Source organism: Ovis aries, chromosome 12 (assembly GCF_016772045.2).
Source record: "Ovis aries strain OAR_USU_Benz2616 breed Rambouillet chromosome 12, ARS-UI_Ramb_v3.0, whole genome shotgun sequence".
NCBI lineage: Eukaryota > Metazoa > Chordata > Mammalia > Artiodactyla > Bovidae > Ovis > Ovis aries.
In genome coordinates, this window is record NC_056065.1 from 18861917 (window position 1) to 18878668 (window position 16752).

General features: G+C 37.7%; 1 protein-coding gene across 1 annotated transcript in view; it reads right to left on the reverse strand.

Moving 5' to 3' along the window:
* USH2A (usherin) overlaps window positions 1-16752 on the reverse strand; it is a 983289-nt gene that overhangs the window by 746341 nt on the left and 220196 nt on the right. Inside the window, exon 13 of the mRNA XM_060396021.1 lies at window positions 2196-2391. Coding sequence (XP_060252004.1) covers window positions 2196-2391 — 196 coding nt within the window. The remainder of the gene's footprint in view (window positions 1-2195; window positions 2392-16752) is intronic.

The window sequence follows — 16752 nt, forward strand, 5'->3', positions numbered from 1 at the left end:
TATTGCTGCAAATTTTAAAAATAACTGTATTGTTAACAAGAATTATGACTCATTTTGAACTATTAAAATTGGTCTACATGGATTCATATCATATCAGTTTCAAAAATATGCGCAGTGCTTATTTGAATATGCCATACATATTCCTGACAGGTAATCTATTCCTAACGATACTCAGGAAGGCCTACAGGGCATCACATTCAGTGTTAACAAGTACAGGCGAGTTAGCACATTTGGCATTTAATTCACATTCTTCTCCCTTTTTATTCTAGATGAATGACCTACTTTAATAAAATTATTGGTGCTAATGTATTTTACTGGTGATAGAATCATTAGTAAGATTTAACAGTTTTGTGAAATCTAACAGTTTGCTTTCTGAAGCACAGACAACATACACTTGTATTTTCTATTGTTTTCTTAATAATACAAAGTAAAATTGAATAGTTACTTGTAGTCCCATTAGGAAAAGAAACATATAGACATATCCAGTTTACATTTTTATTAAAAAAATAATGCATATGCAGAAGTAACTCGAGTTAATAATATCAAACTGATGATTTCATCTTTAAAAATATGTATTTATATTTTCCTGAAGAAAACTACCAAGATCATGCAATAATACAAGTAAATGACAGCAAGTTTGTAATAAATTCCAAGTAATGTGTGATGCTTTTCTTCCTTAAGCTCTGGAAAATATCACAGGAAAGATTTTACTGATACCGAGATGTAACCATTTGATTGTCCCTAAAGATCTCTCTTTAAATTTTGTTTTCACATCTTGAATTTAAAGTATATCTTATATCAAAGAACACAGGATTCTATATAGATTGAACATGAAAAACTTCATTCACTATCTCAGATAGCACTTATACAAAAGCATGCTTCTATTTATAAGTTACTCTTTTTTTTTCCTGAAAAGTTAGTTTTTGTATGCTTGAAATGCATAAGGGCAAGTTATGATAAAGATTCTGATTTAATCTTTTTTAAACCAGAGAAATCTTGTATAATATAAAGCAGGCCCATATTCTTTTGTATTAAATTAAAATGCTTGTCTAGCTGTATTGTACAAAATGACAAATGTATACTCATATATAAAAAAGGTAAAGAATTTGCTTTAGTGTTACATCAGAAATGAAAATGTTGTTCCAAATGATATGTTCACATATTTGTATATATGCATGTTTGCAGGCGTATGTGCGTTTGTGTGTCTGCCAGGCATGTTTTTATTATCATAAGGTTCAGCTCAGTGTAAGAAAAACCATGGACGACTTGGTGTCTTGAATGACAATAGAAAGGTAAAGGTCTTTTTTAAACTTCCTATACAAACCAAGACACGCTCAGTTACAATATAAGACTTACTTTATCAGGAAACTTTCCTCTCATAATATTCTCATATATCAAAATTTCAAAGTGCATTATGTACATAGTGCATTTCGGGCACTTGATAAATTTTGTCCTTATGTGGCTGTGGTTCCCCTCAAAAATGTTGGATGTAATAAATTGCTATAATCAAATCTAATTTCTGAAAAATACCTGTGGGAGTAACAAACAAAAAAGCACGTCTTGTATAAAAAAAGTGATAAATAACACCAAAGGTAGCTGTTTATTATAATCAGCTTGGTGCTGAATTACAAAATTAAAATTATGTGGCCCTTTATAACTAACCCTAGCAATATACATGATCTGTGGAATTATGTTGACTTATTTTGCATTTCATAGGAACAGTTCAAAGAAATATAATAGAAAAAAATGGAAAGATTTATCACAAAGGACCCTGTAGCACAGAACATTTTGAAAAAAATCCATTTATTTTAGTCTATTAAGAAAACTAGCATGAAAATGATTTGCTTAGAACTCATTAAGTGTAAAACATTTTGAAAAGTGCTAATTCTCTAAAAGAAATATCTATGAAGTAAGCAAATTATATTTTTCTATGACTTATTAGTATGGGACCATGTGAACTATCGCATCTACGGAATAAAGAAACTTCTAAAGGATTGATTAAGCTTCAAGCTGTAGTTTGAGAGAATTATTAATTTAGTCATTTTCAGACAGTTAATTTCATCCAAATTGTTTTTTTTTTTTCCCAGCCTGCCTTGAGCAAGGAAATTTGCTTTACTCTTCAGCGAAGAAATCAAATAGAGGATTTTATTCCAGATGGTAATAGAGATGTGACTGCAAACTTCTGCATTACATACCAATAACATTTGCTTTGCACTTGCACTGGCCTGAATTTGGGTGACAGGTAATATCTCCATCCACTGTCCCAGAGGTATTACAGTTGCACGGACTGCAGCCATCAGGATCCCACTCCTGGAGGTTGTAGAATCCGTTCTGGCACTGATTGCACTGTCTGCCAGACACATGTCTCTTACAATTACACTGGCCTCCGATCTAGAGAAGATACAACATTTTGTAGAATGATGAACGTATCTATTTTTAGATAATTTGCTCATTAGGTACAAGACAGGGAGGGCAGGGAGGAAAAAACTTTAAATGTGAAACAGACAAGAGGGTAATAAGGTATTTCTCTTCCCAACACAGAAACATGGGAGAGCTTCAGCAGGGTGAATATATAGAACTTAATGAAAATAAACCCACGGAAGTCAGTAGTATATGACTAAAAGGGAAGTGGAATTAAGCCTTCAGCAACATATGAAGAAATCAAAATATAGTCATGGGGAGACTGAAAATAGAAATGGGCCAGTAGTTAAGTTAGTCTTTTACCCATACCTTTTTCATTCCTCTCATTTACTCCTTGATCCAGACTTGTTCTGTGCATGCCGATGCTTCAACTAAGAATCTTTCTATAATATCATCCCACCAAAGTTTTAACAATGTTTAAAATAAAGTTCATAACAGCATCCATTTACGCCTATTGATAATGATCCTAACAATGTTTTTATGGCACAATTCCATTCAGGAATATTTTGGCATATTTATGATTCATTTATATTATGATTTAACCATACTGAGTGAATTTAACTGATTTACATTCCAATCCCAAAGAAAGGCAATGCCAAAGAATGCTCAAACTACCGCACAATTGTACTCATCTCACATGCTGGTAAAGTAATGCTCAAAATTCTCCAAGCCAGGCTTCAGCAATACGTGAACCATGAACTTCCAGATGTTCAAGCTGGTTTTAGGAAAGGCAGAGGAACCAGAGATCAAATTACCAACATCCGCTGGATCATCAAAAAAGCAAGAGAGTTCCAGAAAAACATCTGCTTTACTGACTATGCCAAAGCCTTTGACTGTGTGCATCACAATAAACTATGGAAAATTCTGAAAGAGATGGGAATACAGACCACCTGACCTGCCTCTTGAGAAACCTATATGCAGGTCAGGAAGCAACAGTTAGAACTGGACATGGAACAACAGACTGGTTCCAAATAGGAAAAGGAGTATGTCAAGGCTGTATACTGTCACCCTGCTTATTTAACTTATATGCAGAGTGAGTGAGTGAAGTTGCTCAGTCGTGTCCGACTCTTTGCAACCCCGTGGACTGTAGCCTACCAGGCTCCTCCATCCATGGGATTCTCCAGGCAACAATACTGGAGTGGGTTGCCATTTCCTTCTCCAGGGGATCTTCCCTATCCAGGGATCGAACCCAGGTCTCCTGCATTGCGGGCAGACTGCAATGCAGCAGAGGCTTTAACCTCTCAGCCACCAGGGAAGCCCTATATGCAGAGTACCTCATGAGAAATGCTGGGCTGGAAGAAGCAGAAGCTGGAATCAAGATTGCCAGGAGAATCATCAATAACCTCATGGCAACCCACTCCAGTGTTCTTGCCTGGAGAATCCCAGGGATGGGGGAGCCTGGTGGGCTGCCGTCTCTGGGGTCACACAGAGTCGGACACGACTGAAGTGACTTAGCAGTAGCAGCAGCAGATATACAGATGACACCACCCTTATGGCAGAAAGTGAAGAGGAACTAAAAAGCTTCTTGATGAAAGTGAAAGAGAAGAGTGAAAAAGTTGGCTTAAAGCTCCAGATTCAGAAAATAAAGATCATGGAATCTGGTCCCATCACTTCATGGGAAATAGATGGGGAAACAGTAGAAACAGTGTTAGACTTTATTTTGGGGGGGCTCCAAAATCACTGCAGATGGTGACTGCAGCCATGAAATTAAAAGACGCTTGCTCCTTGGAAGAAAAGTTATGACCAACCTAGATAGCATATTGAAAAGCAGAGACATTACTTTGCCAACAAAGGTCCGCCTAGTCAAAGCTATGGTTTTTCCAGTGGTCACGTATAGATGTGACAGTTGGCCTGTGAAGAAAGCTGAGTGCCGAAGAATTTATGCTTTTGAACTGTGGTGTTGGAGAAGACTCTTGAGAGTCCCTTGGACTAAAAGGAGATCCAACCAGTCCATTCGGAAGGAGATCAGCCCTGGGTGTTCTTTGGAAGGACTGATGCTAAAGCTGAAGCTCCAGTACTTTGGCCACCTCATGCGAAGAGTTGACTCATTGGAAAAGACTCTGATGCTGGGAGGGATTGGAGGCAGGAGGAGAAGGGGACGACAGAGGATGAGATGGCTGGATGCATCACCGACCCGATGCACAGGAGTTTGGGTTAGCTCCGGGAGTTGGTGATGGACAGGGAGGCCTGGCATGCTGTAATTCATGGGGTCGCAAAGAGTTGGACACGACTGAGCTACTGAACTGAACTGAAAAATATTAAAACGTTAATTATTTTAGAGCATGGACAACTAAAACATTATCTGATAAAAGGAATACTTTTCTCTTTGAGCTATTGTTTGAGAATGAAAATACATAGACTATAAAATAAAATGCTCATCTTCTATCTGCACTGGTAATGCTATATTGGTTAAAGAAAGAGCTAAAACCTTTCACAAGGGAATATATACATACAAAATGTGAAATAAGTATGAAGATTTCAATAACAATTTAGGACTTTCATGAGAGATGTATACAGACATCAAGTCTCTTATGAAACCATTGGCATCTCTCCTGGTGACTCCCTTCAACTCAGACTGAATCAGCTTGCCACCTTTGCACACAAGGTTAACACACAAGGAGGTAAACTACCTGTGGAAAGACACAGTTTGACTTACTTTTAAAATCTTGGGATATCCAAAAATATCACATGAGATTAGGATTCAGTAACAAAGATACAGAGAAGGGGTTTTATACCAAATAATTTTAAAGGATCTATCACTGCCTAATTTTTCATCTAGGAAATAGAACTCACTGGAATCATTACTTAAGGATAAGATAATTGACACAAACTGTATAACACGCTGAAAGAAAAAGGTTTATACATGTACTATATAAAGCTATAGAAAATAATGAAAAACAGTATCAAAGACATGTATAGGTCAAAAAGATATGCAAGGAAAGTAACTTGCCCCCTTGTGTCTGACTGTCTATCCCAACCCCACTTTTACCCAGCCCCATGAAATCCACATTATTACTCAAAACAGGGCTTTGATTTGATCTACAAAATTATTGTTGTTGTTTAGTTGCTCAGTCATGTCTGAGTTTTTGCAACCACATGGACTACAGCACACCAGGCTACCCTGTCCTTCACTATCTCCCAGAGCTATTTCAAACCCATGTCTATCAAGTCAGTGATACTATCTAACCATCTCATCCTCTGTTGTGCCCCTCTTCTCCTGCCTTATACCTTTCCCAGCATCAGGGTCTTTTCCAATGAGTCAGCTCTTCACATCAGGTGGCCAAAGTATTGGAGCTTTAGCTGCAGCATCAGTCCTTCCAATGAATATTCAGGGTTGATTTCCTTTAGGACTAGTTTGATCTCCTTGCAGTCCAAGGAACACTCCACAGTCTTATTCAACACCACAGTTCAAAAGCATCATTCTTTAGAGCTCAGCTTTCTTTATGGTCTAACTCTCACATCTATACATGGCTACTGGAAAAACCAAAGCTTTGACTATATGGTTCTTTGTCAGCAAAGTAAGGTCTCTGCTTTTTAATACAGTGTCTAGGTCTGTCACAGATTTTCTTCTAAGGAGCTAGCGTCTTTTAATCTCGTGGCTGCAGTCACCATACGCAGTGATTTTGCAGCCCAAGAAAACAAAAGTGTTTCCATTGGTTCCCGATCTGTTTGCCATGAAGTGATGGGACCAGACGCCATGACCTTCATTTATTGAAAGCTGATATTTAAGCCAGATTTTTCTTTCTCCTCTTTCACCTTCATCAAGAGGCTCTTTAGTTCCTCTTCACTTTCTGCCATAAGGATGGTGTCATCTGCATATCTGAGGTTGTTGATATCTCTTCCAGCAATCTTGATTCCAACTTGTGCTTTATCCAGCCTGGCATTTCCCGTGATGTACTCTGTATATAAATTAAATAAGCAGGGTAACGATACACAGCTTTGACGTACTCCTTTCCCAAATTGGAACCAGTCCATTTTCCATATCCAGTTCTAACTGTTGCTTCTTGACCTGCGTACAGGTTTCTCAGGAGGCAGGTAAGGTGGTCTGGGATTCCCATCTCTTGAAAAATTTTCCACAGTTTGTTGTGGTCCACACAGTCAAATGCTTTAGTGTAGTCAATGAAGCAGAAGTAAATGTTTCTCTGGAATTATCTTGCTTTTTCTATGACCCAATGATTGTTGTTAATTTGATCTCTGGTTCCTCTACCTTTTCTAAATCCAGCTTGAACATCTGGAAGTTCTCACTTCACTGAAGTGAGTACTGAAGACTAGCTTGAAAGATTTTGAGCATGACCTTTTTAGCATGTGAAATGAGAACAATTGTGCAGTAGCTTGAACATTCTTTGGCATTGCCCTTCTTTGGGATTAGAATAAAAACTGACCTTTTCCAGTTCTGTGGCCACTGCCGAGTTTTCCAAATTTGGTGGCATATCAAGTGCAGCACTTTCACAGCATCATCTTTTAGGATTTGAATTACCGCAGCTGGAACTCCATCATCTCCACTAGCTTTGTTCATACTGATGCTTCCTAAGGCCCACTTGATTTCCTGCTCCAGGATGTCTGGCTCTAGGGGAGTGAGCACACCATCATGGTTATCTGGGTCATGAAGATCTTTTTTGTATAGTTCTTCTCTGTACTCTTGCCACCTCTTCTAAATATCTTCTGCTTCTCTTAGGTCCATACTGTTTCTGTTCTTTACTGTGCCCATCTTTGCATGAAATGCTCCTTTGGTATCTAATTTTCTTGAAGAGACCTCTATCTTTCCCATTCTATTGTTTTCCTTCATCTCTTTGCATTGATCACTGAGGAAGGCTTTCTTACCTCTCCTTGCTAATCTTTGGAACTCTGCGTTCAGATGGATACACCTTTCTTTTTCTCCTTTACTTTCACTTCTCTTTTTTTCTCAGCTATTTGTAAGGCCTCCTCAGACAACTATTTCGCCTTTTTGCATTTCTTTTTCTTGGGGATGGTTTTGATCACTGCCCTCCTGTACAATGTCACAAACCTCTGTCCATAGTTCTTCAGGCACTCTATCAGATCTAGTCCCTTAAATCTATTTGTCATTTTCACTGTATAGAAATCAAATAAGTGATTTGATTTAGGTTATATCTGAGTGGCCTAGTGGTTTTCCCTACTTTTTTCAATATATCTGACTTTTGCAATAAGGAGTTCATGATCTGAGCAACCGTCAGCTTCCAGTCTTGTTTTTCCTAACTATATAGAGCTTCTGAATGATGTAAATCAAATCCCTTATGATTATACAGTACAGACACTGTACAGGAGACAGGGATCAAGATCATCCCCATGGAAAAGAAATGCAAAAAAGCAAAATGGCTGTCTGGGGAGGCCTTACAAATAGCTGTGAAAAGAAGAGAAGCGAAAAGCAAAGGAGAAAAGGAAAGATATAAGGATCTGAATGCAGAGTTCCAAAGAATAGCAAGAAGAGATCAGAAAGCCTTCCTCAGCGATCAACGCAAAGAAATAGAGGAAAACAACAGAATGGGAAAGACTAGAGATCTCTTCAAGAAAATTAGAGATACCAAGGGAACATTTCATGCAAAAATGGGCTCGATAAAGGGCAGAAATGGTATGGACCTAACAGAAGCAGAAGTTATTAAGAAGAGATGGCAAGAATACACAGAAGAACTGTAGAAAAAAGATCTTCACAACCCAGATAATCGTGATGATGTGATCACTAATCTAGAGCCAGACATCTTGGAATGTGAAGTCAAGTGGGCCTTAGAAAGTATCACTACGAACAAAGCTAGTGGAGATGATGGAATTCCAGTTGAGCTGTTTCAAATCCTGAAAGATGATGCTGTGAAAGTGCTGCACTCAATATGCCAGCAAGTTTGGAAAAGTCAGCAGTGGCCACAGGACTGGAAAAGGTCAGTTTTCATTCCAATCCCAAAGAAAGGCAATGCCAAAGAATGCTCAAACTACCGCACAATTGTACTCATCTCACATGCTGGTAAAGTAATGCTCAAAATTCTCCAAGCCAGGCTTCAGCAATACGTGAACCATGAACTCCCTGATGTTCAAGCTGGTTTTAGAACAGGCAGAAGAATCAGAGATCAAATTGCCAACATCCACTGGATCATCGAAAAAGCAAGAGAGTTCCAAAAAAACATCTATTTCTGGTTTATTGACTATGCCAAAGCCTTTGACTGTGTGGATCACAATAAATTGTGGAAAATTCTGAAAGAGATGGGAATACCAGACCACCTAACCTGCCTCTTGAGAAATCTGTATGCAGGTCAGGAAGCAACAGTTAGAACTGGGCATGGAACACACACTGGTTCCAAATAGGAAAAGGAGTACGTCAAGGCTGTATATTGTCACCCTGCTTATTTAACTTCTATGCAGAGTACATCATGAGAAACGCTGGACTGGAAGAAACACAAGCTGGAATTAAGATTGCCGGGAGAAATAGCAATAACCTCAGATATGCAGACTATACCATCCTTATGGCAGAAAGTGAAAAGGAACTAAAAAGCCTCTTGGTGAAAGTGAAAGAGTTGAGTGAAAAAGTTGGCTTAAAGCTCCACATTCAGAAAACGAAGATTATGGCATCTGGTCCCATCACTTCATGGCAAATAGATGGGGAAACAGTGTCAGACTTTATTTTGGGGGGCTCCAAAATCACTGCAGATGGTGACTGCAGCCATGAAATTAAAAGATGCTTACTCCTTGGAAGAAAAGTTATGACCAACCTAGATAGTATATTCAAAAGCAGAGACATTACTTTGCCGACTAAGGTCCACCTAGTCAAGGCTAGATTTTTTCCAGTGGTCATGTATGGATGTGAGAGTTGGACTGTGAAGAAGGCTGAGGCTGAAGAATTGATGCGTTTGAACGGTGGTGTTGGAGAAGACTCTTGAGAGTCCCTTGGACTAAAAGGAGATCCAACCAGTCCATTCTGAAGGAGATCAGCCCTGGGATTTCTTTGGAAGGAATGATGCTAAAGCTGAAACTCCAGTACTTTGGCCACCTCATGCGAATAGCTGACTCATTGGAAAAGACTCTGATGCTGGGAGGGATTAGGGGCAGGAGGAGAAGGGGACGACCCAGGATGAGATGGCTGGATGGCATCACTGACTCGATGGACGTGAATCTGAGTGAACTCCGGGAGATGGTGATGGACAGGGAGGCGTGCTGCGATCCATGGGGTCGCAAAGAATTGGACATGACTGAGCAACTGAACTGAAATGAACTGATAGAGCTTCTCCATTTTCAGCTGCAAATAATATAATCAATGTGATTTCAGTATTGATTATTTGGTGATGTCTGTGTGTACATTTGTATCATGTGTTGTCGGAAGAGGCCACAAAAATAAGCAGCATTACTGGCAGGTATGAGTTACTTATAAGGCCTTCCAGGTGGTATAGTGGTAAAGAATCTGCTTTCCAATGCTCAAGGCACAGGTTTGATCCCTGGGTTGGGAAGATCCCCTGGAGAACTAAGTGGCAACCCAGTGCAGGATTCTTGCCTAGGAAATCTTTTGGGCAGAGGAGCCTGGCGTGCTACCGTCCATGAGGTCCCAAAAGGGTTGGACATGACCTAGTAACTAAATAACATCATGCTCATGTTCAGTCATGTCCAACTCTTTGTATTCCTATGGACTGTAGCCCACCAGGCTTCTCTGTCCATAGGGTTTTCCAGGCAAGAATACTGAGTGAGCTGCCATTTCCTCCTCCAGGAGATTGTCCTGACCCAGGAATCAAACCTGTGTATCCTGATCTCCTGTATCTCCTTCACTACAGATGGATTCTTTACTGCTGAATCATTGGGAAGCTCCAGAAACTAAACAACAGATGAATTACACATAGCCATGAAAATCTAACAGATCTTTGATTATATCCTTAAACACTTCAAGTTCATTACCATTTAATAAATTCCTTATTTTCTGGTTCTGGTTTCATATATATTAATCTTGTCCTCCAGATTGCAAGCATCTTCAGAATTTGGACATACCTTGTATTTCTGTTAAAGAATAACCTTGTGTATTCCCCACGGGTAAAGAGTACTCTTTACAAAAATCTAGAGCAAGAATGAGTGAAAATTTAAAGATAAATAAAAGTGTATTCTGTGCTAAAATGTTATCTTCTTTGTATCCTGCTATATTCTTATTTAAATGTAAGACATGTATCATCTGGAGCTTCCTTACCTCTTAAAATTTAGGTAAGACTGCCTGGAACCCTCATTCTATTTCTGTTGAGGGACAAATATGCTTCTGATGTTTTAAAAAATTCTATGTATACTGACATTCTTATGGTCACCCTGCCCCTAAATTTCTGCTTCTTCCATTTGGGAATCTTCCTGCCACCTAAGAGGTCTGCCCTATATCTTTCTAGACATGAAACTTGACTAATGTATCAATTTCAGAATAGGAACTCTTATTCTAAAAAAGTAATATATCTTAGTAAAGATGTGGAGTGAAAGAAGAGTGAGAACTGTCCTTTTCAATTTGTAGTATCTATTCAGTTTTCCTACTACTAGACATCTTCAAAAGGCTCTGTAATTCAGTCAGTTACCATTTCTGTGTCTTGTCTCTCCCTACTCCTCACCCTTCCCTATTGCACATCTACTTTTCCTCTTTACACCTAACTCTTAGTCATCTTTTACATATATCGTCTAAAAAAAATGTTCAATATCACCTTGATTAGTGAAACACTTCAGTCTTACGAAGGTATTTTTTCAGTACACATCAGAGATCTCCATATGAGAAAGTGGCTGCAAACAAGATAACCCAACTTTACTCTCATTTCATTAACACATGTAGTCTATAACTTCTCTATATAATCTGTACCTTAAAATGTGGTTTAAAAGTCATAAAAGGTTTTATATATTATAAAATGAGTTCATTGTAATCAGTTTCTCAAAATTTACCTGAAAATACAAGTTTACTTCTGTACTAGTCACTGTAGATTCCCTTCATTTTATGCGAGAGAATATAAATCTACCCACACTCTAATACCAATTCCTGGCCACCAAGAGAGAGAGAAAAGTATGACCCCCTCCCTTTAAAACTACACTTTCAAAAAGTCAGATACAACATTTTTCTGCTTCCATGCACTTTGATAGAATATTTTTAAAATTTACCCTAAGCTGACTTATTAATTGGCCAGTATTAAGTCAGCAAACAGGATGCAAGCAGAAGCTTGAAATGCTTGGAGATTTTAAATTGATTCTCTTGAGATGGGCTTGGAACCCTGAGGCCACTATGTAAACATGCTCAAGCTATCCTGTTGCAGGATTTGAGAACCTCTTGAGGAGAACATCCTCTCCTATCACCCCCAGTTAACATTCCACTTGACAACCACTAGCCATGTGAGTGAGACCTTCCTGGATCATCTAACTACCAGCTGACAAGCTAGCTGAACACATCAATAAAAGATCTCAGGCAAGATCAGTCAAGCCAGTACAGACCACCGCTGAGCCAAACCACAGAATTCTATACTAAGTGATTTTTACTGTTTTAAGCCAACATTTTAGAAGCAAAATTTGCAAACAATACCATTGATCAGAACTTAAATTACATATCTATACCTAACTGCCAAGGAGGCTGAAAAATGTAGTTTATTGTCTATGATCACATGGCCAAATAATATTTAAATTTCCATTAATAATGTGGAACAAAAATAATGAGGTACAACTACTATCTCTAATAACAAATATATGTTCATACTTTAAGCAATAGGGGCTTTCCAGCTCTTTAAGGCTGAAAACACAGTCTTGGTTGCATAAGTCTTGGTCTTGCATGCTTTCAGCCACATGAACAATGAGGGAAAAGGAGGCCCCCATGAGCTATAGGTAGAAACTCAGAAATAATTTTCATTAGCTTGGCTTGGGTTATATCTTTTCTTTTTTTAGTTTCTTAAGGTGGAGCTTTTTCTTTTATAATATAGAAAATTTAGAGCTTTTAGTATCTTACTCTGTGTGTGTGTGTGTGTGTGTGCATGTGTTAGTCACTCAGTTTTGTCCAGCTCTTTGCAACCCCATGGACTGTGGCCTGTCAGGCTCCTCTGTTCATGAAATTTTCCAGGCAAGAATACTGGAATGAGGTTGCCATGCCCTTCTCCAGCAGATCTTCCCAAACCAGGGATGGAACCTGGGTCTCCTGCATTGCAGACAGATTCTTTACCATCTGAGCCTCAAGGGTGGACCAATATTTTATTAATTACTACTATATCAGTATCCCACAGTTTTGATAAGTTGTGTTTTCAATTTCACTCAATTCAAAATACTTATAATTTCCCTTCTATTTCCTATTTGACCCTTAGTTTATTTAGTTGTCAAATAATCAAGGCTATTTCAAAGATTTCCATATTATTGATTTCCAATTTTATTTAATGATTTCAGTCAGATAACATACTTTAAATGACTTGCATTCTTTTAAATGTATTGAGACTTGTTTTACGGACCAGAATTTGACCCATTTTGAGAGATGCTTTGTGTAGATTAGAAAAATATGTATATTCTTCTGTTGTTGACTTGAGTGTTCTATAAATGTCAAGTACTTCATCAAGTTGGTTGATCGTGCTTAGCTTTTCTGTCAATTCATTCTATTAATTACTAAGAACAGGGTATTGAAATTTTTACCTTTAATCATGGAGTTTTATATTTCTCCTTTCATTTCTGTCAATTTTTTACTTGTACAATTGCACAAACTCAGTTGTTTGGTGCATAAATATGCCATGGTTGAGAATTCTAAGAGCTCTACATAGCAAGTATTTAGAATTCCAAATCCCCTTTTTTTTTTTTAATTTTTGCTTTATTTTGCTTTACAATACTGTATTGGTTTTGCCATACATTGACATGAATCAGCCACAGGTGTACATGAGTTCCCAATCCTGAACCCCCCCTCCCACCTCCCACCCTATATCATCTCTCTGGATCATCCCCATGCACCAGCCCCAAGCATCCTGTATCCTGTATCGAACATAGACTGGTGATTCATTTCTTACATGATAGTATACATGTTTCAATGCCATTCTCCCAAATCATCCCACCTTCTCCCTCTCCCACAGAGTCTAAAAGTCCGTTCTAAACATCTGTGTCTCTTTTGCTGTCTCACATACAGAGTTATCATTACCATCTTTCTAAATTCCATATATATGTGTTAGTATACTGTATTGGTGTTTTTCTTTCTGGCTTACTTCACTCTGTACAATCAGCTCCAGTTTCATCCACCTCATTAGAACTGATTCTAATGTATTCTTATTAATGATTGAGTAATACTCCATTGTGTATATGTACCACAGCTTTCTGATCCATTCATCTGCTGATGGACATCTAGGTTGTTTCCATGTCCTGGCTATTATAAACAGTGCTGCGATAAACATTGGGGTACATGTGTCTCTTTCCATTCTGGTTTCCTCGGTGTGTATGCACAGCAGTGGGATTGCTGGGTCATATGGCAGCTCTATTTGCAATTTTTTAAGGAATCTCCACACTGTTCTCCATAGTGGCTGTACTAGTTTGCATTCCCACCAACAGTGTAAGAGGGTTCCCTTTTCTCCACACCCTCTCCAACATTTATTGCTTGTAGGCTTTTGGATCGCTGCCATTCTGACGGGTGTGAAATGGTACCTCATTGTGGTTTTGATTTGCATTTCTTTGATAATGAGTGATGTTAGGATCTTTTCAAGTGTTTGTTAGCCATCTGTATGTCTTCTTTGGAGAAATGTCTATTTAGTTCTTTGGCCCATTTTTTGATTGGGTCATTTATTTTTCTGGAATTGAGCTGCAAAAGTTGCTTGTATATTTTTGAGATTAGTTGTTTGTCAGTTGCTTCATTTGCTATTATTTTCTCCCATTCCGAAGGCTGTCTTTTCACCTTGCTTATAGTTTCCTTTGTTGTGCAGAAGCTTTTAATTTTAATTAGATCCCATTTGATTATTTTTGCTTTTATTTCCAGTATTCTGGGAGGTTGATCATAAAGGATCCTGCTGTAATTTGTGTTGGTGAGTGCTTTGCCTATGTTCTCCTCTAGGAGTTTTATAGTTCCGGTCTTACATTTAGATCTTTAATCCATTTTGAGTTTATTTTTGTGTATGGTGTTAGAAAGTGATCTAGTTTCATTCTTTTACAAGGGGTTGACCAGTTTTTCCAGCACCACTTGTTAAAGAGATTGTCTTTAATCCATTGTATATTCTTGCCTCCTTTGTTGAAGATAAGGTGTGTGGATTTATCTCTGGGCTTTCTAGTTTGTTCCATTGATCTATATTTCTGTCTTTGTGCCAGTACCATACTGTCTTGATGACTGTGGCTTTGTAGTAGAGCCTGAAGTCAGGCAGGTTGATTCCTTCAGTTCCATTCTTCTTTCTCAAGATTGCTTTGGCTATTTGAGGTTTTTTGTATTTCCATACAAATTGTGAAATTATTTGTTCTAGCTCTGTGAAAACTATGGCTGGTAGCTTGATAGGGATTGCATTGAATCTGTAGATTGCCTTGGGTAGTATACTCACTTTCACTATATTGAATCTTCTGATCCATGAACATGGTATATTTCTCCATCTATTAGTGTCCTCTTTGATTTCTTTCATCAGTGTTCTATAATTTTCTATATATAGGTCTTTAGTTTCTTTAGGTAGATATATTTCTAAGCATTTTATTCTTTTTGTTGCAATGGTGAATGGAATTGTTTCCTTAATTTCTTTTTCTACTTGCTCATTATTAGTGTATAGGAATGCAAGGGATTTCTGTGTGTTGATTTTATCCTGCAACTTTACTATATTCATTGATTAGCTCTAGTAATTTTCTGGTGAATTCTTTAGGGTTATCTATGTAGAGGATCATGTCATCTACAAACAGTGAGAGTTTTACTTCTTCTTTTCCAATTTGGATTCCTTTTATTTCTTTTTCTGCTATGATTTTTGCTGTGGCCAAAACTTCTAGAACTATGCTGAATAGTAGCGGTGAAAGTGGGCACCCTTGTCTTGTTCCTGACTTTAGGAGAAATGCTTTCAATTTTTCACCATTGAGGATCCCTTTTTAAACCTACACAGTCAGGCACAGTCATATTCCATCATGACATCAGTCTTATTGCCAAAAAAAAACCTAAATTAACCAGCTCAATTATATCAGACCATCAACAGTTGGGGAATGGATGAGATACAAGGCAGAAACTGAAGAATTAAGTGAAAGTGCATATACTAAGATTAAGTCCAAGTGTATGTATGCCTTTACCCCCAGCCACAATTCTCTTCCTCCTACACTGATTCTAGAAAGCCATGAGCCAGACTTGTTTTCTATAAAAAGGAAACTGGAAGAGAAAAGCTATAGATATAAGAATCTCTAGACTGATTCCTGGGACTCTGACCCCTACAAAACTCACTTGCAGCTTGTACACACAAGAGTAAAGTAAGTTTAGAAGTCTTTCATGAGTTTATTATAGAATTAAGAAGCCTTTAACCAGTTTATTATACAGAACAGGCAGCAAAATTTCCAATGTGAAAAGCCAGGACCAAGAAAGAAAAGGAAGAATAAATAATAATTTATAAGAGAATAAAGGAATGCAGAGAACAGAAATATAAGAAACCAACCAATAATGAATGAAATACCACTGTAGCTATTATGTCCAAAAAGTTATGATAAATGCTGTATTCATTCAAAAACCTAGAATAAATCTAGGAAACAACTTGTGAAGGAAATAACTATTGAATATTGAAAAACAGGCAAAATAAACACCTCAAGCAAAAGACTAACAAAAAGTTGAGGTAGAATAATAACAGAGAGAGAAAAACATGAAGTGAAAATATAGAATTTTCAGAAGGAGGAAAAACTTAGGGAGAAAATTATCAAAGCATTAATAAAAAATTAACATTTTCTTTACCTGAAGCCATAGTTTAAAAGGCTTACCATGTACTTGAAAAATTAATGGGGGGTGTGGGGGGGGAATGACATCAAGGTAAAATCTCATGAATCAAAGACTAGGAATAAAAAAAAAAAAACATTTCTAGAGACCAACAAGTCATATACAACAGAAACACAGAATATCCCTGAAAAGTTCTGCAATATTATTATAAGCCAGAAAACTACATCATACCTTCCAAGTAATTAATAAAATTTTCAAATTATTAAAACAATATGCTCTGAATTATGAATAAAATTATTTCAAATAACTGGACGCAATACCTTCTAAATTTCCCACTTCATTTGGGAAATGCATGACTCTTCATTTCACAGGAGAAGAAACTAAATGTTAAATCAAGTTATTTATTGAGGAACAGAGAGCTAGCTATACATATCCATGCTCATAACCACGGTGCTAAGTTCACTCAGCTTGTGATAAACTACAAATCTAATAGCAGCAATGGGAAGAGTGCT